At 43.2% G+C, this 20563-nt stretch overlaps 2 protein-coding genes across 3 annotated transcripts in view; one reads left to right on the plus strand and one right to left on the minus strand.

Moving 5' to 3' along the window:
- Positions 1-8166, plus strand: part of TMEM170B (transmembrane protein 170B) — a 64762-nt gene extending 56596 nt beyond the window's left edge. The window contains exons 10-14 of one of the 2 annotated variants that reach the window (XR_015706034.1): positions 1995-2100; positions 2361-2609; positions 3230-3358; positions 3927-4844; positions 6752-8166. The gene's annotated coding sequence lies outside the window, so the exon portion shown is untranslated. The remainder of the gene's footprint in view (positions 1-1994; positions 2101-2360; positions 2610-3229; positions 3359-3926; positions 4845-6751) is intronic. The other variant, XR_015706035.1, reaches the window with a different exon arrangement.
- The window catches only part of ADTRP (androgen dependent TFPI regulating protein), a 33587-nt gene continuing 17239 nt past the window's right edge, over positions 4216-20563 (minus strand). Inside the window, exons 4-6 of the mRNA XM_009475429.2 lie at positions 15735-15850; positions 10643-10794; positions 4216-4346 (exon numbers count right to left, since the gene is read on the minus strand). Coding sequence (XP_009473704.1) covers positions 4303-4346; positions 10643-10794; positions 15735-15850 — 312 coding nt within the window. The 3' untranslated portion in view covers positions 4216-4302. The remainder of the gene's footprint in view (positions 4347-10642; positions 10795-15734; positions 15851-20563) is intronic.

The following is a 20563-nucleotide window of genomic DNA, read 5'->3' on the forward strand; positions in this document are numbered from 1 at the left end:
CACCGGGTGAGAGCTCCACCAGCCAGGCAGGGAGGTGTGCTGCCCGCTCCATTGCCTCTGCCACGGGAAGGGTCACCTCCGAGCCTGGGGACAGTCGCCTCTGCAGCACGGAGCTGGTAAACTGGGGGGCTGACCTCTTCGCAGATGGACCCTTTCCCTGCACACATGCACGGTGCCGTGTGCCTGTGTGCGGTGTCAGAGACGGGGGGGATGCTGCTACCAGAGCTTTTGATCCTGGTGTGGAAGAAAAGCTTAAAAAAAAAAAAAAAAAAAAAAAAGGCAGGAAAAACTGCTATTTCCAAACCCAGGCAGAAGCGGCAGTGCGTCGTAGCACGCAAACTTTTAGTAGACTAAGTGAAGAATGTGCCTTTCACCTGCCAGCTGGCGATGACATCGTTGCTAGGTGGTTCCACACCACAAGCTTGAATGAACATCTCAAAACGAAAAGCAGGTATGTGTCGGTGTATGTAGGTTTCCGTCTCTTCTCCTTGAGGAACGTAGTCCTTGCCAACAGTAAAACCAGGTAGTCCTGCGTACTCAGAGGAGGTAGTTCTCTTTGTCTCAGGTGTAGAAAAAAAGCATTATTTACTGATATATGTGCTGCTCTCTGGGTAGTGAGAGAAATTACCCTCTCAAGGTGAAAGGAACTTGAAGGTTTGCTTAAATGTTTTGAGAGCATTTGATAGAAGGTGACATTTGAAACACCAAGTATTATTATTAAATTTTATAGCTCAGAACTATTATTGGGCCATATCCTAGAGCTTTTACTCAAACCCATGTTTTTAAACGCTAATATCTGGAAGTTAAACTAAAGTGTATTGATACCAAACATCTTAGGTATTTGGTTTGCTTTTCAGAAACATTTAACTCTTTGCAGGGTAGGGCCTCTAGTGACTTTAAAAAGGCAAAAATTTTGCTTTGGAACTTTCGACCGCTTGTTATGAGGTCTGGCCTGTTGTAATTGTATTTGGGTTTTTACCTGCTGTTTGTACCAAATGGTTAATTCAATCACAAACAGTTCTTAGGTGTAAGCAGTAGCTTTAGTTCAAGAGCAGAACTTGATACTGGGGTTATTCATACAAATCCGCACAGCCAATAACCTCTTCCTCTGACGTAACCAGATAATCAGTACGGTTAAATACAAAGAAAAATTATTATGAACCCATATACGAATGCTATGATTTTTTTCCAATATTTACTGAATAACTTGCCTGGGAAATGGGTCTTAGTTTGGCTCTCATGGTTGATTCTAAGCCTCCCCTTACCGATACCCCTGAGACTCTCTGGTTAATTTTGTGGCACAAAATATTTAATTATGTGCTCTGCCAAGTGAATACAAGGTCTCAAATTGAATTTCAGCCTCCCTGGGCAACTATTTTAGACACTTCAGTGGAATGTAAATGCATGTTTTCTGCGTGCCAGATCCCGGCCCCATATCCATCAAAGTAAATCTTCAGTAGTTCCACTGAAGGCTTGGAACAATCCTAAGTTACGTTATTGAGGTCAGATTGTGACCCTGAAGCTCTGGCAGAGACCCAAACCAAGAAATTTGTGTGGGAAATTGGGGAAGGAATAAATTAGCACTTCCCTGTGCTTTTTGTGGGAGTAAACTGTTACAAAGGTGTGAGCTAAGATGAAAGCTCCTAGTCGTGGTAGATATTGCTTTCCAGCTGTTTCTGCTGGAAATAGCTCTGTGTGTGTGTATGGGATGGGTCCTTATTTTCCGATGGTGCTCTGTCTCAAATAACAACCAATTTTACTTTTACTTCCCCTGACTGTCCCTGTCCCCCTCACTCCCTCCAAAATCCCTTAATGTTGTAAAACGAAAGTCCAGGGGTAGGTTCTAGTTTGGGGTTTTTTTTCTCTGGTGAATTTAAACCTTCATTTTCTCTCCACCAAACCGAAGTGGCAGGTCTAAATAGCATTAGGTAATTGTGGTTGTCATACTGCACATTGTACGATGGAAAAAATTAATTGCTGTTTTTTCGCCTGAGGGTTTAAGCAGCGGTCCCTTGGTCTGACTGGGAGCATGTCATTTTCCTCCCGATTGAGGCTGCGTACCGTTGAGCAGCATGAGAGGATTCCTGTAGAGCTGCACTGGTGAGTGGGTGGGCATCTCATTCAGTAATAACATCTAATTTATACAGCCATGAAAATCTACAGCTATAAATAAACAGTTCTGACTGACTTTGCATACTTACTCAAAATAAAATGAGAGAGAGAAACAGACTGGAAAGAGAAATCTAGTGTAGATGTCATAAAGGCCAGATCCTTACTCGGTGTACTTCAGTATAGCCTTTTCGAAATCACAAGGGAAAATGTGGGTTCGTGACCAACAACGTATCCTTTCCTCCTTACAGGGCTTCGTGTGCATCAGAGAAAGGAGCAAAGCAAACCCAAGACCCCAGCAGTTGTGTTTTGGGGACAGGTGTTTCTGATCGCTTTCCCAAAGCGCATGACTGCGATCCAGCCTCTCCATGCAGGACGTAACCGAGAGCAGTGCCTCTTCTGAGCCCTTTTCAAAAAAAGAAACAACACCCCTCCGTGATTCTCCTCTCCTGCAGGACCCCTGTAGCCCAGCAGGAAAACCACCATGCCAGATCCCAAAGGTAACTCTTGGCACGAGCAGGAGCCAAAGGCGAGATCTGCCGTCCATCTCCTGGCTGGATGTGGAAAGAAGTGCCTCTCTGTGTCAGGGCCCAGGCTTTGTTTTGAGTTTCTGGCATTTAAACTGCTTGCACTGGACTGTGTGTACAAAAAAAAAAAAAAAAAAAACAAAAAAACCCAAAAAAAACCCAAACAAAACAAACCCCCAAAACAACAACAACAAAAACCCTGCAAAACCCCTACCCCAACATACCTGTACAGGGAGTCTCCTGAACTTTCTCCTCTTCCCTAATTCCCTTCATGGTTTTTCATGGTTTGCCTCTCTGGAATATTTCCTTTGACCAGCGTCTTTCAGCTGATTTCCATGTTCTCCTTTAGCTTCAACAGAAAAGGAGGGGGTGTGTGTGTGTAATTGCTTACATTCCCCTTGCAAAGTTAGCTGGAGCGAGTTATCTAGATAAGCTGGGAATTATTGAACGCGTGCACGTCTTTCATTGAGTTAACTTAGCTTACAGTCTAGCCCTAGTATGTTAACTTACCAGACCAGAATTTTATCAGATGCTTAACATGTGAGAAGAACAATCTTATGTATACACATTATTTTTTTTTTTATGGCTCACAGGCAGCTTACAACGTGTTTTGTTTTTACTGAGCTCCAGCAGCATTTGAAAGATGAAAATAACAGCCTGGTGAACTGTGTGCACGGTAGCTCCGAGCGAGGGGTTTTGGCAATGAAGATGGAGTTCAACATGTAAGTACTGCAACTAGTTTCAAATCCTCATTTAAATGCAAGGCTAATAACAGAGATCTTTCTTTTTCATGGTGACCATTAGTGAACGCTTATGCTACTGTCGGTTTTGCCTGTTTATTGGAGTTTGCAAAGCAGATCTCCAGTGTTTTAGATGTTAACAAGATGTTGAGGCTAATAACAGAAATCAACTATATTGAGCAAGATTAGTAAACATGTGAATGGAGTGTAATTATATGGCAGGCAGCTTTATGTTAAACAGTGCTTTAAATTAACATGCTTTCTGTCAAAGCAATCATACAGTCAGTATAATTAGGTTACTTTTTGCTGCAAGATTAACTGAAACCAAGAAAAAGGAAGAAAGTGTTGCATTCAGATTTCCTGTTAAAATGGAGGGGAGATATTATGCATATTAATATTCCAGAATGTTTCTCGTTAGAAGAACTTGGCTTCATGGTGAACTTTCTGAGCAGACATTCCTAATTACAGTCCTTGTTAGCCCAATTTGTTATCTAGCTAGCTTGAAAGTCACAGCACTGTTAAAATTACCCCTCCTCTTAATTTTTTCCAGACTTGATGAAGGGTAATCCAAACAAGAGCTGGCTTTCATTCACAGATCTTTTACAGAGTGGTGCCAAGCTCATGAGAGAGTTCGTTTACCAGTGACGAGTTTTAACCATGGACACATCCTCACGTACATTGTGCAAGAGATGAGAAATCTGTGTAAACAGATGAACACAATTTTCTTATTCATAGCAGTTGCAGAGTTATCATGTAACAGGCAAACATTTCATATTTTCCACTAGTTTTCCATATGTCTGATGACATAATGGCTTCAGCAGAAGCTGCAATGCATTGGAGAAAGGATTTATCGCAGCTGCATTTATTTTCCTCTACTTCATGGCTTCAGCAGTCATGGAGAGCTTGTTTGGCTTGAAGAGGAGGATTCACTTGCCTTTCCGCCTGTAGTCCAGTATTACTATTGAATCTCCTGTTCGGAGGCAGAGGAGAACAGATTATTGGAAAAAAAGGCACAACAGAGAAGTCCTCTTACAGGTCACGCACGCTGCTGGGAGGAGGATGCGAAACTGGCCCCAGCCTCCCAACATCCCTGGGAGCGGGAGCAAGCTATGAGTGCACGGCTTGGACCAGCTGCTGACGCCAAAGTGCTGCCGAAGTCAAATGAGCCTGCGATGTCCCCAGCAAGTAAGGGATTACTCGACTACTGAGGAATGATTTGAAATCTACCCGCGGGCCACATCCCTTGACAATAATGGTGCTTTGCTAGTGGGGAAAAACTATCTGCCACCGAACAAGCCTAGCTTGGTGCAAGAATATGTGAAAAGCTTTAAAAATAAAGCTTTTCTGAAGAGGCAGCAGGTGATTAATCCTGCAGCTAAGATATCTGGAGCATCCTCAGGAGTCTGGCCTGGATGGCAGAGGACCTACCAAAGACCCACAGCTTTCTGAAGCATCAGCTAGAGACCAGGTGCGCTACCATGGGGCACCAAGCGTGGTAATAATCAAATATATTTGGGTACCCTTATCTAAAGGTCTCAGCCTCTCTTCTTCCCTGTTGCTGATCATTTACTCACAGGGAACCCTCTTTTAAAGGTGCTTTCCTTGCCCATAGACCTCAGAAGCTCTGAAACACTAATTGCTATATTTTATTTATCTCCAGCCTGCACAGCATTTGGCAATTGACCTGATAGGGAACAAAATCCTGGCATTTCTTCCTTCCCAAATGATCCTGTACAGATTTTGTACTCACCAAATAGAAATTTTAAAGATGAGGGAGAAAAAAACTCCACCAAAAAAAAGACTAGCCTATTAGGCCAGGGACAGCATATTAGCAAGCACCTGTTAATGTCTGGCCTCCAATGATGAAATCGTAAGCCCTGGGTTGCCAGAGCTTCTGATCCAGTCTCCCTCCAGTGGATCATCAGATAAACTTGTCAGCAAGAGCAGGGCATGTGACAGATGGTGCAGGTTTCCTTTAAATAGCTAGATTCCTCTACCCGAGGGGTAAACTGCGGCTTGGGGGAGTGACAAATACGAAGGATATAAATATGCCATTACAGGTTTGTGGCACAACTAGGATGAATGGCTGAAACAAAAGTAAATATTCGTATTTAGTTTGCAAACCCTGGTCTGTAAATCCTCTTAAACTTGAGTTCCATTTGTCACTGGCAATATAGGGAAATTTTAGATATAAACATTATTTGTCTACTGAAAGAAATAGATATGCACTGGACTCTTTGTTTTTAAAGGCATAATAGAACAAATGAAGATACCTTCTGAAAAGGAGGCTCAGTTTAAAAATCCCTCCTGGACACTGTAATAATGAAGGGTGGAACCTGTGTCTGGATTGATAACTACCTGCAGAACATGAGCATTTGAACATTCATACAAAACCTGCTGTTCATAAGCCTGTACCAGCACAATGGTAGAATGGCTTCGTAACCCACACAGTTGCCCTTTGCATCCCTGTATTTGCCACTCGGGTTTCTGCAATCTCAATGGCTGCTCAGAAGAATGAGAGCATGGAGAATTCAATCATATTATAGTACTGCTTCGTATTGCACAGATTCATGCGTTGTCACATAGGCTGGGTTTCCCAATAGCTGACTCCAGGGCGTTAAGCGAGCTTGGTTTCACAAGCATGTAAATAAAAAAAAATAAAACCCAGGGAAAACAATCAGTTCTTAAACCATGTTATACATTTCTGGAAAATGCATTTAATGCAAAAGTACTCCAAAAAGAAGAGGGAAAAATATGTTAAAGAGAAGATTGCCATCTAACTTTAGCTCAGCCTTAGGTGAATACATTTCAACAACGTCTTCACAAGATATTCAAGAGCTCATAGAAGATCTGGAGGAGCGCATCCATCTGTGCACTGGGCACAAGGAAGTTACTCCACCATAAGCTTCCTCTTTTTCCTGAGAGCAATGGTTTTTATTCTTGTTGCACTGCCCTATCCCTTGCTTTACAATATCTTTAATTCTGGCTTTGCCCCACCCCCGGTGTTCCTCAGCCAGCTGCTGGCCAAAGCTTTCCCTTCTGGAGGACAGCAAGCATCCAGGCATGGGTCTGTTGGAGCTGCTGCCCACTCTGACAGCCAGCCTCCCTTTCTGCCCCGTTTCTCTCCCAAAGGACAGTTCCAGCACCTGGGGATGAGCATTTCTCTGGACTTGGCAGAGGCCTTGTGGTGGCTGTAAAATCTCGCAAGTGGTTTGCCCAGTGTCTTTCAGCAGGCATTTAAATCACTGGTGGAGCGGGTAGCTGTTGCTAGCTGTAGCTAGTTGTAGCTCCTATCCACCTGCATTTCAAAGTATTGAAATGAAGCAGCTGATGAATGTTGGTTTGGGTTTGTTTTTGTTTTTGTTTTTTTCCCAGGTTTGTTAGATGGAAGACAAATGAATCTGCTCCATCTTCAAAAGCTGGTGCCAGAGAGGAGACCTCACCTGAAATGTTGCTCTGTCTTTTGTGGAGAACTTTGACCTGAATTTCTCCTGAGGATCTGGTTGTCTTACCAGGAGCAAAACCCAAGGGAAAACTGCTTTGCTTTATTTTTGAGGGTTCTAGTTTGACTGGTCACAGTAATATGAGGTCAGTTGCCTGCGTCATGTTTTCTACCCATTGGGAATGGGAGAAGCTATCTTACTGTTCATCTTTGGTACTTGGACTGTGCAGCCAAATTCTTGGCTGAGGTAAATTTATGGCAGTAAAAGAATCGGCCCATTGTTTCCAATTATCCTCTTTGGAGTTTCTGTATTGCTCAACATTGTCTAGTACTCTAGAAACTCTGGGATTTAAAACAAAAAAAAAAAGTCATTACTGGTACTATTTTCTGTGCCTCTCAGGCTGTGCAGCTGGGTTGCCTTAGTTACCACCAATCCAACTGTGCAAGGGGAGGGAGAGGCACATGAGAGATAATACATTTTTAAAACCTCCAATACTGTATGAAACAGTTTGTCTATAAATAATAAAACAAATTTAGGGTCTGGCATCTTTTGGTCATTCTGAAAAGGAAAAACAAGGTTATGTTATTCGACAGCCTGGATTTTCCAGCTCTCAGAAATGATACTGCATCTTTTTGGTCAAGCACAGGACACAGCTTTAAAAGAATACTTTAATACTTTCTTGAAGCTGAAAGCTGCCATCCATAGACTTTGGAATAAGTTGGAACTGAATACATCTTTAAGGGTGAAAAAGAGTAAGTATATATGTAGCTGGTTTTAGGAAAAGCGATAGTGGCCTGAAGCTATAGGGGAAGATGGAAGACAGCCCCTGTGAAGCATGGTATGCTGTGGGACAAGCTTCATTTGCAGCCTACAGTCTGCTGCTGGATGTAAGTCTAGAAGGAAGCCAGGCTGGCCGCTCACGTGGAGCTATTTGTTAATCACTTCTTGCACCTCTGAATAAACACAACTTCTCTGGGCACAAACTCAGCAAGCTTTCTTCCTTCAAGTGGGAAAGAAAGAAAAAGAAGCTGCTGCCCGGGAGCCTTTCCCTGTGGGGCGAGCCCTGTCGCAGCAGCCCAGGCAGGGCTCCCCGCCTTGGCAGATGCTGCCAGCATCGGCCCTAATTGCTTGGTGGCTACAGGTGTTATTGGAGAGGGTGTTTCCAGATGTGCCTATAGGAACCTCGTGGACAATTGCATTACTCTCTAACTCAAACTGTGCCTTTGGGGGACTGAGGAGGAAGCAAAAGAGAGGGCAGAAGTGCCCTTCCATGTACTCTTTCTTTTGGGGGAAGGAGGAGCTGGGCAGGGTGGAGGGTACAAAAAGATGAAGAGGTCTGTCCTCTACCACCACAGGTTGTTTTGCTTTTTGTGTGTGGGGTTTTGTTTTTGTTTTTTTTTCCTGCAGGGTTATTTTCACTGCATCATCTCCCATATTGTGATGGGAAGGTGAGACAGGAAAGGGTAGGATGAAAAAAAGTACGTGGAGCCATTTTTGCTGCGAGGAGAAAGGTATGTTGGCATCGCGTCTTCATTCAGTTTGCAGCTGTTTTTACTCTGGCAATGCTGAGCCAAAGATTTGTCTCGGTCAGGAACATATTAAGACTCTGGCACACTGTAATTTGGAATAGCTTCCCTCTGGCTGTGTTTCAATGCTTATTGGGACCTTGTTATCAATACCAGCTTAAGGAAGTCCTACCCTTCTCTTGGGTGGACACAGCTGGGAAACGGACGAGGAAAATGACCCGAGTTGCAAACAGCCCCTGCTTGCAAGAAGCAGGTGTGTGCGGTGGAGTAGGAAGGAGTGAGGGGCGGTGGGCAGGAGCTTACGGAGAAGTTATTGCTGCCAAAGCCCCTGTGTTATCAAACTGCAGCCTCAGATACCGCAGAGCTGCCAGCTATCGGGGTGCAGCTTGCAGCTTCTTTCGTCGGTGTACAACAAATCCAGGGAATGCTGCCAGCCCTGGGGGTGAAGAGCTGAGGACGCGCGTGAAGTAGCAGGAGTTCGCACAAACATGGGGAACCGTAACTCGGGGGAGCGTCCTGCACGTGGATGAAAACATCGTGTCATTTTTAAGGCCATGATTTTGTGGCTCCTTTGAAAAGTACCAAGTATGCATGGACAGGCAGACCCACCACACACAGGAGGCCTCCATGGATTGCAAGAGCACATCAGATATCAAGGGAGGATATCATATATGCTGTGCTTATATATATTCCCTGAGGTTACATTCATGATATCACAACTGGGGGTGCTTTTCAGCCTTTCTGTGTGCACAGAAAAGAAAGTTGAGTGCTTGCCCCAGTTTCTTTAGAAATCTTCTAAATTAACATCTCTGAAATGAGTATATTTAGTCAGTTATTCAAAATGTGTCTAATTTTTGCAGTTAATTTGATCTCTGCTTGGCATGACCTTTTGTCCAATCAATTAGCAACTTGGAAATCCAAATTATTTTAATTCTGATTATAGCCAACTTATGCATCAGGCACACTCTAGGCCTGAAATTACTAATACGTACTCAGTGATGAAAAAATCTGATACCTAGATGTGTTAGATATCAGATCTCATATAAAGACCTATACTGTCTTGTAGTGATGATGTGGTCTTAGATTAGTAATAGTTACTATTTATGTGATGGCTCTTAAACCAGAGCTCATGCAGAAAGGCTGCAGATCTGTTTTCATTTACCAGCAATCCTCATTTCGTATCATGTTTGTGCAAGAATAGAATTCAGCCAAAATTTCCAAACATGGACATGTAGAGCAAGCATCTTATTTGCAAAGGTATCAAGCGGTGAAGTTGGTTATTCAGCACATTTGAAAGTCAATCTGCTGCTTTTAGGTAGCTGAGCACGGATGGTGAGAGACTAGCTACAGACACTCTACTTTGGCTTGACAGGCATGTGAGACTTCACAAAATGGATCAGGCATCAAATGTTCCCTGAGAACAGAGGGAGGTTGTCTTATTTATTTTCAGAGGTGTTTTTGCAGCATTTTTTCTTTCATCAGAAAGCTAGTTTAAGAAATTGCAAATGTTCACACATTTGTCCTAAATAAAATACACACGTTTTCCTGACAGAAACACTTTCATCCTCAAAAACTTAATCTTGAATGAAAAAGGAGAGGGGAAAGCAGAAGGGAAAATAATAATAATAAATAATAATAGCAATATCCTCATGCCAAAGCCCCAGTGCTGCTTCATCCGTTCTTTCTTTCTTCCACCTGTTGAATGTGTCCTCCTAAACTACTTTTTTTTTTCCTAACTGTCCATTTATCCAAGGAAGCTGCCTTTCATTTTCTTTAAATCACTACCGATTATACCACTACCAAAGAAGAAGGGAGAGTTCTCAACAGTTTGTAAAATTTTCTGAAGTGCTGCTTCACTGACGGAGCTGCTGCGATGCTTTCACTTGGATACACTACTGCCTTCCTATAAACTGTCAGTAAATGGTGCCATTCCCTAGTCTGACAAACACCACATGATGTAGGTGTGAGAGTTTTAGCCAGAGAGATTTGGCTTCTCTGGACCCTTGTTTGAGAAGGAATTAAAAATCCAGTGTCTATGCTGGTAAGAGGTACTTCTTGAGCCACGTTAGAGAAACCCGGCCCAGCCTTTTACCTGGTAGGGTTGGGATTCTTGCTCTGATGTGTTCTCTGTTAGTAACTGGTTAGGACCTGGCAATCTCTGTCAGACACCCAAATGCCACCCCCCAGTGTACAAGGGCCCCCTTCCTCTCCCCACCTGGCTAGGCAATCACAGGAATTCATTTCAGATATTTTTTTTTTTCATGTGGGTAGAAGTGAAAAACAAAACTTGGACTGACCCCATATCATACGGTTGAGGAACTCCCCGAAGTTGTAGAAAGAGACAATGACGGCAAGGCTACCGGCGAAAAAGGCTGCTAGCCCAGCTGGGCTGAACAAAGCAAAGAGACGGTATACCCACTCTCCTGTTACAGAATAAATCCACAGGACCCTAGGCAAGGAGAGAAATGACCTTTGGTTAGGACCATTCAGTTAGAAGAACCACTTCATGACTTCTAACTCCTGAAGGGCCAAGCTATCAAAACAATCTTGATACAGAGAAAATTGGCTTAGCTGTCAATACATCTCCTCGGCATTTGGGTTATTTGCTGTGAAGCACACTTGAGCTGCTGCTAAATTAGACGGGTTTCAGCACAGGTTGAAACGCACACAATGTTCTGCTGTCACCCTGGTGGCATTGGCTATTAATGGCAGTAAAATAACAGTAAAATAGCAAAATGCTCAGAAATAGGGATGTGCACTTGGCTATTCTAAGTGAAGCTTATTCAAATAAGCTTTCGCATATGTTTGCTCTCTAGTTACAACAGCTTTTCAGCCCCTATCCACATCTCGAGGGTCTGTGGAGTCAAAATGCTGTTTCTCACTGTCTCTATCCTGCCGCTGTTGAGCGCTGTTTTGGGCAGTGGAAAGAAGTTTTCAGGAGGCAAGAGGGCAAGGGGAATTCTCCAGCACCTTTTCTCTGGGTCTAAGAGGAGGAGCAGAGGAGGAGCAGGTAGGTAGGTAGGAAACAGATGTAGCTGCTTTGCTCCGTTGTGCCAGAACCATTTGCAAAGCACTGTTTGGAAAAGGGAAAGAAGGAAAAGGCAGAGGAAGAATATGCATGCTTTATAGGGCTTCTTTTCTTCTACTTAGGCCCTCTCTTTCTGCCTTGTTCTTCTCTCAAAAACCATCTTGTAGTGGCTGTCAGTTCACTGATATTATTTTCATTGTTTATGGCTTGTAAGAGTGGCTGGTAGCAAATGCCTGGACTTAATACAAAAATTGTCTTTAGATATTAAATATAGCAAAATATTTTTTTTTATGGATAAAATTATATATATTTGTATTGAATATGTAAAGAAGATAAAAAATAGGGCAGGTCTCTAGTGATTGTTACGAGGATGTGCCATTGTAAAGATGGGCAGCGCTTCCCTGAAAGGAACCTTTGGGGCCAGAGAGTCCCAAAAGGTTTAATTCTTGAGTTAAAAAACCCCACATCTGAGGAGCATGCCATACTTTCCACCACTGGTGCTAACATGGGAATGCAGTCCCACTCTCCCTGATGGCATCCAGCCTGCCACCTTACGCTGAGCACCACGCCTCAAAGAGAAGTGACAAACAGGCTGCCCCACCAGCCTGAAACTGTGCCATGAAACTGAGGAATGGGAGAGCGCTAAGGAAGAAAAGAAAAAAGAAAAAAGGAAAGGTGATTTCTCCTTTCTCTAGTTAGAGAAGGAACGGTAGGGTGTAAAAAAGGTGGGGTTTACCTTGCCTGTAAAGAGAGATTCACTAATCCCCACCTAAGGGGTAGAGTGGAGAAATGGAGGGGATTGGTAGTGGAGCTGTCTGGGCTGAGCACGGACATGTTAAGTGTAGAGACTCATTTTCCTGATTTAGGGTTCTTTCATCAAACAAATAGGGCTGTGAAGCAGCTAAGTAATTAAAAAAAAAAAAAAAAAAAAAAGCCTGCACAAAAGGCCACAGGGAGGCTGAGTAGAAATACTGAAGACCGGGTGCTAACTGGAGCCCGTGCAAATGTCAGCATGTGTTCTTCACTGCACAGGGCTACTATTATCTTAATGTGTCTCAAACAGTAAAACAGAGAGTGACAACCGCCCTTATTTTATATAATGAGGAACTAGATTACCTTGATGCAATCTGGCCAGCTGGCGTGCCTCATATGAACCACTCCAACCCGTATTTGTAAACCTAAGCAAATGACTATGCAGGAGCACTAAAGCAATTTCAGCTTTCTGACTTAGTGGGAGCTGTGTGTTGCCAGGTTTTTTATCTTGGGGCATACCTCCAGATTCCTGAACTTACTCATTTTTATCACAGAATGGTTGACAGTTTTTGATTTTAGTTTTTTGGTTTTTTTTCTGCTAGGGATTTCATAAAATGCACCCCACAACTTGCAAATACATATTGCTCGTTTCTTATGGGTAATCACCTGTTAAATATACATACAGGATTCAGAGGTTTATTATTCTGAAGATTTCATTTCACCAAATTTCAATTTTTACCAAGATTTTACCTTGGATATCAGTGAGTGAGTTAGTCAGAAGCAGACAAGGCCCACCAGAATTATGGCAAGGATAGATTGAGATAACAGCCCTGGGTATAACCAAAGTTGCCAAACTGCTATAGGATAGAGGACAGCATATAGATACCAGGCAGAGGTGATGTGCTGTCACAGTACAGCTGGACGCAACTGGGGGATTTATCCTGTCCTCTCGTTACCCATCCATTAATGTTGATGGGGCCACCGCATTCTCTGAAGGGGAAAAAAAGTATCTCTAGGGAATTATTAAATGGGAAGATACAGAAAGGAGAAGAAAACCTATTGGCCACATGTAAGTTCTCTGAGACTGTTGTTAATTCAAAATTAAAAGGTTGTGAACTGAAAATGAGTATGTAGTGAAGAAAAAATACTTTGATTTCTAACAGAGGTGGAATATGGACATATTACAAGAAAGCCATCAGTCTCTAGATTTAGTTTGGTTTGGGGTTTTTTGTATTTTAGTTTCGTATACAGAGTGTGATCTATAATGATTTATGTTCCCTTGCAAAGGTAGTTTGAACTTTTCTCCAAAGACACATACAAAATTGTGAAGATTAAGGTTTATTTTACACCGACCTATTACCACTGAAATGGGAAAGGGCAACCTATTGTTACTTCCTTTTTAAGATTTAAAATGCCAGTTCTAACATTTATATATTCTTCGCTGTTTTCAATGTGATGACTCCAGGAGTAAGGCATTACTTAATGCACCCAGGAGATGCAAGATCCATCCTTGCAAGAATTAGCTAGCATGCCCAATGATTCTCTTGGCTCTGGTGTCCCACAACTGAAAGCCACCTTTCCTTTTTGAACACTGTGGATATTCAAAGCTACCGAGGCAGGTACGTGGTGTGGGGCGTCACTGGCTGCTCGGTTTCTCTACTGCCTTGCAGGGACCAGTCACTTCTCAGCCCATCAACTCTGGGGAAGGGGACGCGCAGCGATGACCGTGATAGTTCAAGGAGAGGCTTTTAGGAAGGACTCTCTTGTTTGTGAAACATAAGGTGCCCAAATGCGGCTATTAAATTACCAGGTTGCAGCACGAACAGTAAAATGTGTACACGTGTTAAGATTTCAGTGCGCAGGCTGAAAAAAATTTTTGTTAGTTGAAAGCTGTTGTCTGTGATTGCAGGGAACCAAGACAGGGAGGCAAAAAGAAAGCAGACAGGAGGTTCCTTGCTGCCTCAGGAGGAGAGAAAGCAACAGTATTGAAAGCCTAATATCTTTTATCTGGTTATCGGGGCCCTGGGATACAGGGGACAAGCGCTCTAAGGGACTATCTTTCACTCGGGACCCCAGCAGCACCATGTAATGTCAATTCAAAGAAGATACTGGGAGGGCTCAGATGCGTTGATGCTTGTGTTGATCCTCATCTTTTGATGAGGATTCGCGTCCTGGCATAAGCCGTGTCTCCTGTAGGGTGAAATTGCTCAGCTGACAGGGGCTTTAGGGGAAAGCATGGCACACATGACTGCAATAGCTGCTGGGAGAGCTGTCTGGTCTCAAAGACAGTAAGAACCAAATGCTGTCAGAAGACAAGAAAAACAAAGCTGGCATTAAGCAACTGGGTAAACCAGAACATAGAAAAGGATTTAGGAAGCCGTGGTCATAATCCTGTTAGGCTCTGGGCTGGATCAGGATAAATGGCTCCTAACTTGGTTACGTAATGTAGCAGTGAAGTCCATTGCGTCCACAGCCACTCCGGTGGGGTTTAAGTCACAAGAGTGTTTCATCTGTGCAGTTTATTTTCTATTCCGGATTTTCTTTCGGTGGGCTGAAGGTAGTCTCTAGCTGAACGTGAGAACTGGTGGGTAGGAATGGGAAGGATGGGTTCCCTTATAGTCCCAGTGACTTCTCAGAAATCTTTGCATGAGGACAAGTCACCTCCCTGCTGACCAGTTGTTCTGTATCCTCCACCCTAGGGGCCGGGTGTTTCCTGAGCTCTGGAAAGTGATATCGCAGTGTACCCTGAAACTATACGGACCTGTTCCTGAGTGGAGTCTCAACGTAAGGCATCCTCAGAGTGGTCTGAAGTGTTGGCAGCTGCCCATAGTTAAAGAGAGCGGGCAGTGCCTCCAGACCCCAGCACTGCAGCCAGGATGCAATGAGCAGGAGCGATTGCAAACCCAGCTCCAGGGGTGCATGACACACACAGGGGAGGTGGGTGGATGGCCATGGGCTGGGGCGGGGGGGCTGGTTAGATGTAGTTTATTCTCTTAGGATCACCCTCCAACAGGTTGGAGATCAACTGTGGCGCATTGCTGGAAATGTAGGCGGTGTCCACCGGTGGAGTGGAAGGTGGCAGTGGGGCACATGCCTCCTTCTTACCCGTCAGTTTGCACCTGGCTCTGAGTATCATTTTCTATCTCAAGTTTCTAAGCCCAGCCATGTGTCCCTGCCAAATACCAAACTGAGTTTTGCTCCTCTTCTGCTCCCGTGACCCCCAGACCTTTGAGATTTGGTGTTTTTGCAGTGAGCAAGACAGCAAGTGGAGGTAAATTTGATGGCACTGGTAGAAATAAAACTCCAGCCCAGCTGAAATAACTCAAAGTACCCCAGAGTTTATGACAATTTAGTTGTTTTTCTATAAGAGGCCTTAGAAGAGCAGGAGATACTATGTATAGTCTCAGGACCTGTACTGTGTTTGAGGAAACCTGCTCTGCCTATGTCTGGAAATAGTTTTCATGGGTCTCAGCTGAAGTTTAAATGACTTCTCCACAGAACAGGCTGCTGTCTCCTGTGTGCCTGGGAGGGAATTTAAGTACAGCATTTGGCCTTGTTTTACAAAGTAGATCACTTGAAGAAAATATTTTAAAGTACGTAATTCTTACCAACTGATATACAGAAAAGTGACAAATCCTAATAGGATCAGTCCCTTCTTCTTTGCTGGGTAACGGTGCGGTGTGGCAAGGATTTCCAGGACGGCAAATGGCAATACAGCTGTGTGCTGAGGAGAAAAGAGAGTCCATCACTGACCAGTCGCAGTGCCTCACCTTTGGTCGTTGCTGATCACGAAGCTCAAGAGCCTGCCTGTGAGCAAAGGATTATTTAACAATACTGAACGTAGTTGCACACAAATGTGCATACTTCTTTTTTTTTTTCATAGTGAAGAAGTACCCCTGCAGTAATAAGCATGGAAATTTTCTTGTTAGTATGCTGTAAAAAGTACTGTAATGAGGTCTGCCTGTAGAATGCTCTGCGTTACTTTATAATAGGTGAGCTTTCCTTTTACATTTTATAATGCAATAAATGTTTTGGTAATTCCCATTAGAGCACAAAAGATATTGAAGTCTATTATTATGTGCGCTTGAGCATGTCAAAAGTCTCCTCCTTGAACTCGTTAAGCAATTGCTGAATTGCCTTCATGTTCTCTTCAAGTTGTTATTGTATTTTATAAACTGACATTTATTATTTACTCCAGTCCAATTGCAGTGTGTTGTTCTTCTCTTTGTAAACTGAAAAACGTGGTGGTAAACATACAGAGGACTTAAGTTAGCTATGATTCAAGATGATGAAGGAACTTCAAACAAGCTTAACCGAGAGTTAGTAAAGAGTTAGCTTGCTGGAGAAGCTTTTTTTTTTCCTTCTCTCTTTTTTTGTCAGTTTGAATTGTATTAAGCAGTTCAGTTTCAAGGACTTTTATGATGATAACTGCCTGAGCACAGACGATTTTCAGCACAGGGCAGGCAGCTTGGTGGCACTGACTGTTTCATGGTGGGGAGCTGCCTCCAAGAGGGATGCTCCTCGCGGTGGAGAGGTTGGGAGCACAGCAGAAGTCCTTCTGGGCTCAGATGTTAAAAGGACGATGCAGGGCTCTTGGGACGCTAATGCCTCAACTTGTTGGCTGATTTGTGGCAACTTCAGAAAACAATTTGTTGGGGTGAAATTTCCCCACTAAAAGTTTTGTAATAGTCCCTGTGCAAGCAAACGATAGTTTTAAGTTACAGTACCTAGGACAGAAGGCATAAACGATGCTGGGGAACAACACAGCAAAAAGAGTCAATGAAGTGCAATGAGAGAAAATTATAGCAACAACTGTAGCTGACTAGTTAGTTAAATTCCTATTAATGAAGCAAATAATTTCATGGCTAGATGAGGGGAGTAAGAGGGAGGGCAGCAGAGAAAGAGAGAGAGACTTTTAAACAGAAAAACCCACCAAACTAATGATTTTTTGTTTTGTTTTGCCCTAAAGACTAACCTGCTGGGTGCATGGTATAAAGTTTCCTCTTGTCCCAAGGAAGTGGTTCTAGTACCTTCAGTGTACGTATTTGTCAGAAGCTGTGCTGAGTATCTGATATGGTAGTATGGTGTCAAAGTTTTATTGCTGTATATTTATAGTACAAGCTGCCACAAATACACATGAAATTCTTTAAATGCACATTGAGCTACATACAGCATGCATGAAAACATTCTTTACCTATTTGTTTGAGAGGCAGACATCCATATTTGCCTGCCACTGCCAAGTGGCCGCTCACTGGAAGCAGCATGCCCTCCCTCAGGCCCCCCATAGTGCACCCCTAGGAGCTGCCATTCATACCTGGCTACCCTACTACCAAAATAACCCTCAGTTACCATTTTTCAGAGAAAAGAGAGAGAAAAGATTTATTTGATGTTCCAGTTCCTCTCACTCATTGGCACTGAGATTTTTCTCTGTTCTGTTTCACAAAGATATTCTCCAGCTCTGCAACCTGCTTGGTTGATAGCAGAGGTCTTCTTGTATCAATATAAGTGATTCTTGGATTCTTTTAACCAGAAAAATTTCTTCGGTGCACACAGTTTTCATATATAATCCCTGTAACTGTCTTTTAGTCGGAAATCTATGTGTTAAGTTGCTTTTAGAATGATTAAAAAAAAGTTTATTTTTCATAGGTGGTCAATAGTTTGTCTTTGAATGAAACCAAAATGCCCATGCAAGACAGCAATGATGGAAAACTTGCACTTGGTCCTCACTTTTAGGCTTTAGCCTTTCACAGTGGATTTTTCCATTATGCAAAGCGGATATAAGTCCTGGTTTTCATCTGACATCCAGTGGGCTACAAAATTCCTTTGGGATACATGAAACGTCCTTGCTAGTCTTTCAATTAATTTAAACACTTTTAACAACTATAAGCTGGTTGTTCCCGCTGTGTTATTGCTGTCCTAAGAGGGATTTAGTAGGAGTGACCTGGTGAAATAATCCTTTGTTGAAGTGAACAGTTTTTAGGTGGGGGTTATTTTATATACTTATTTCCTTAGTTTGGGACTTTTTGTTCTCAGAGTGAATGTTAAATAAGTACAAGTCAGCAGTACGATGCTGCTTTAATAGAAAAAGCGTGTGGCGTTCTAGGATGGTATTAACAGGAATATTGTGCGTAAGAAAGACCTGGGAAGTAACTATGCCCATCTCCACTCGAATTGATGAGGCTGGCACTCTGTATCTGATTTAGGGCACCCTGTTTTGACAGGTGCAGATAATTTGGAGCATGTCCAGAAAAGGACAGCACAAACAGCAAGAAAGTATGAAGAGGAAAGCAGTCCAAAGACAGGCGTAGAAATTGGGACTGAATGCATTGTTGCGTCTAGAGAGAAAAGGAAAATGAGAGAGATTTCAAAGGCTTGAGAGGTTGATACAGTGATGACTGTGATGGGCGAGTTCTCCATGTCCATTGTGGGTAGGACCAAGTGCGATGGGCTCAGTTTTCCTCAAGAGACACGTAGCTTTGTACTGGGAAATATGTAGCAAGGGCAAGCAGGGAAATGACCACCTAGGGGACCTGGACAAGCCCTTTAGAGGAGAAGCTAGATAAGAAGTTGAGTGTGATTCTGCCAAGCACCCTCTGAGCATCTCTGACCCAGCCTCCGTTTTCCTCTGAACAAGCTACCAAGGGCTGCGCGGACTCCAGAGCCAGTGCAAGTACGTGTGTCCAGAAGCAGACGATGAAAGCATGGAGAAATGGGGGCTCTCCTCTTCTGACAGGGCAAGCTATCATGACTGAGACCGCCAACATCTCCACTGACTTAGCCAATTTCTTTTCTTTCGCAGTTCATACATCTTTGCGCTGCCTTACAGTACGTGAATGCTGCAGGGAAGGGGGAAGAGGAGAGAAAAGCAGAGCTTTGCACCTCATTTACAATTTCTCATTCACCTCATGGGAGTGAGCGGCACCGCACTGGATGATGGCCGGAGGCACCCTGCAGCAGCACGCTAACAACGTATAGACAGCACGATACGGTCACGAGGAGCAACGAGCTGGGGGTGGCGAGGGGGAGCCACTGCTCTAACACACGCATTGGCACTGCAGATGAGTAGCAAACTCATAGTGGTTGCGAAAGACAGTTGGGAGCTCTTCTTTTTATTCTGTGTTGATTTGGAAAGTGCTGATTTGCTTAACTAGTCATTTTTTGGCAGGCTCCTCCACTTATGGAGGAGTTAGAAAAAATACTCAAGGGCCTGTAAATCAAAAGAAGTTTGAAAGTTACTGGCAAAGCTGGAAAATTTGGCTGCTTTTGGAAATAGCCAAGAGCTTAGTGGAAGTGGTAGGTTCAAATTTCTGCTCTGCCTGATTCGCAGGGGCTTGAAGCCGAGCTTCCCACTGTCTGGAAGAGTGCTTCCACCTCCAAGAGCAGTGAAAGCGTTCAGGAGTGGGGCTGCCTTTTGGTTTGTGAACAGTTTGTTAAAGGTCTTGGATCTATCCTGATTTGGAAAAAGAAAAAAAAACCAAAAACACACAAAAAAAACCCAAAAGAAAACAAAAACCAAAAAAGAAATTTGTTGTGGCATAGGAAAGTCACTTTCTTCCCAAGTCCAATTATGACACTGGCACATGACTTATTAAAGTGTGTGCTGTGTCTTCTGTACAAATAATTGTATCTTTTAAAAATACTTTGCCATATATTAATCCAATTTTATTTATTAATAGATTATTAGCTTATTCCTAGTTCGAGAGAATCACTGTACATATTAACTAGACATGCTTTTTGTAGGGCCATTTAAACTTGCCATGCAAATATCTTCTTGAGACAGGTTTCTACAGCAGTTCTCAGCTACTGCATGCACCCGCAGGATGAAAATTTTTTGGTTTAGTATTTTTCCTTTGTGGATATAAAGCTTCTTCCCCCCTGCCCCCTGCCTTTCTTCTCATGTACACATGTACCCCAGGCCCAATAAACACGTGGGAAAATCTTCCTTTGCGCTTCTGCTATCCCAGAGTCTACTGGTGACTTCACGCATTTCTGCCGAGCCCAGTTTGTCCATTAATGGTAAAATCACGGTGGAATTTCTACCGAATAACCGAGCACGTTTTCAAGAGCAGATGTGTATTTATACAGCAGACACCAGAGGGACGCATGGTTGGCTACGGGGTGCAAAGCCTGCCCTTTGCCTACGACATGCAGTTGGCTTTTCAAATTATTTCCCTCTCACAGCCGATAGACATTGACTTTGGCAGCATCGTTAGTGATAGACCATATATCATGGTTAATCATATCTGCTGAAAGGTTTTAAAGGCTTCTCGTATCCTTCTCAATAAAAAACGTATTTTCTCATTCGAGTTATTTTTACCATAGGTCTCTAGTGCATGGTCATTAAACATACTTTCAACCCTATTTAGCTGTGCTTTGTATCCTTAAGCTGACGTCTGTCTGAAGAGTGCAGTATTTGTATGGGGCCAAATTAAAATAC

This window comes from Nipponia nippon, unplaced genomic scaffold (assembly GCF_047370975.1).
Source record: "Nipponia nippon isolate SJK-2023a ecotype South Korea unplaced genomic scaffold, ASM4737097v1 scaffold_1, whole genome shotgun sequence".
Lineage (NCBI taxonomy): Eukaryota > Metazoa > Chordata > Aves > Pelecaniformes > Threskiornithidae > Nipponia > Nipponia nippon.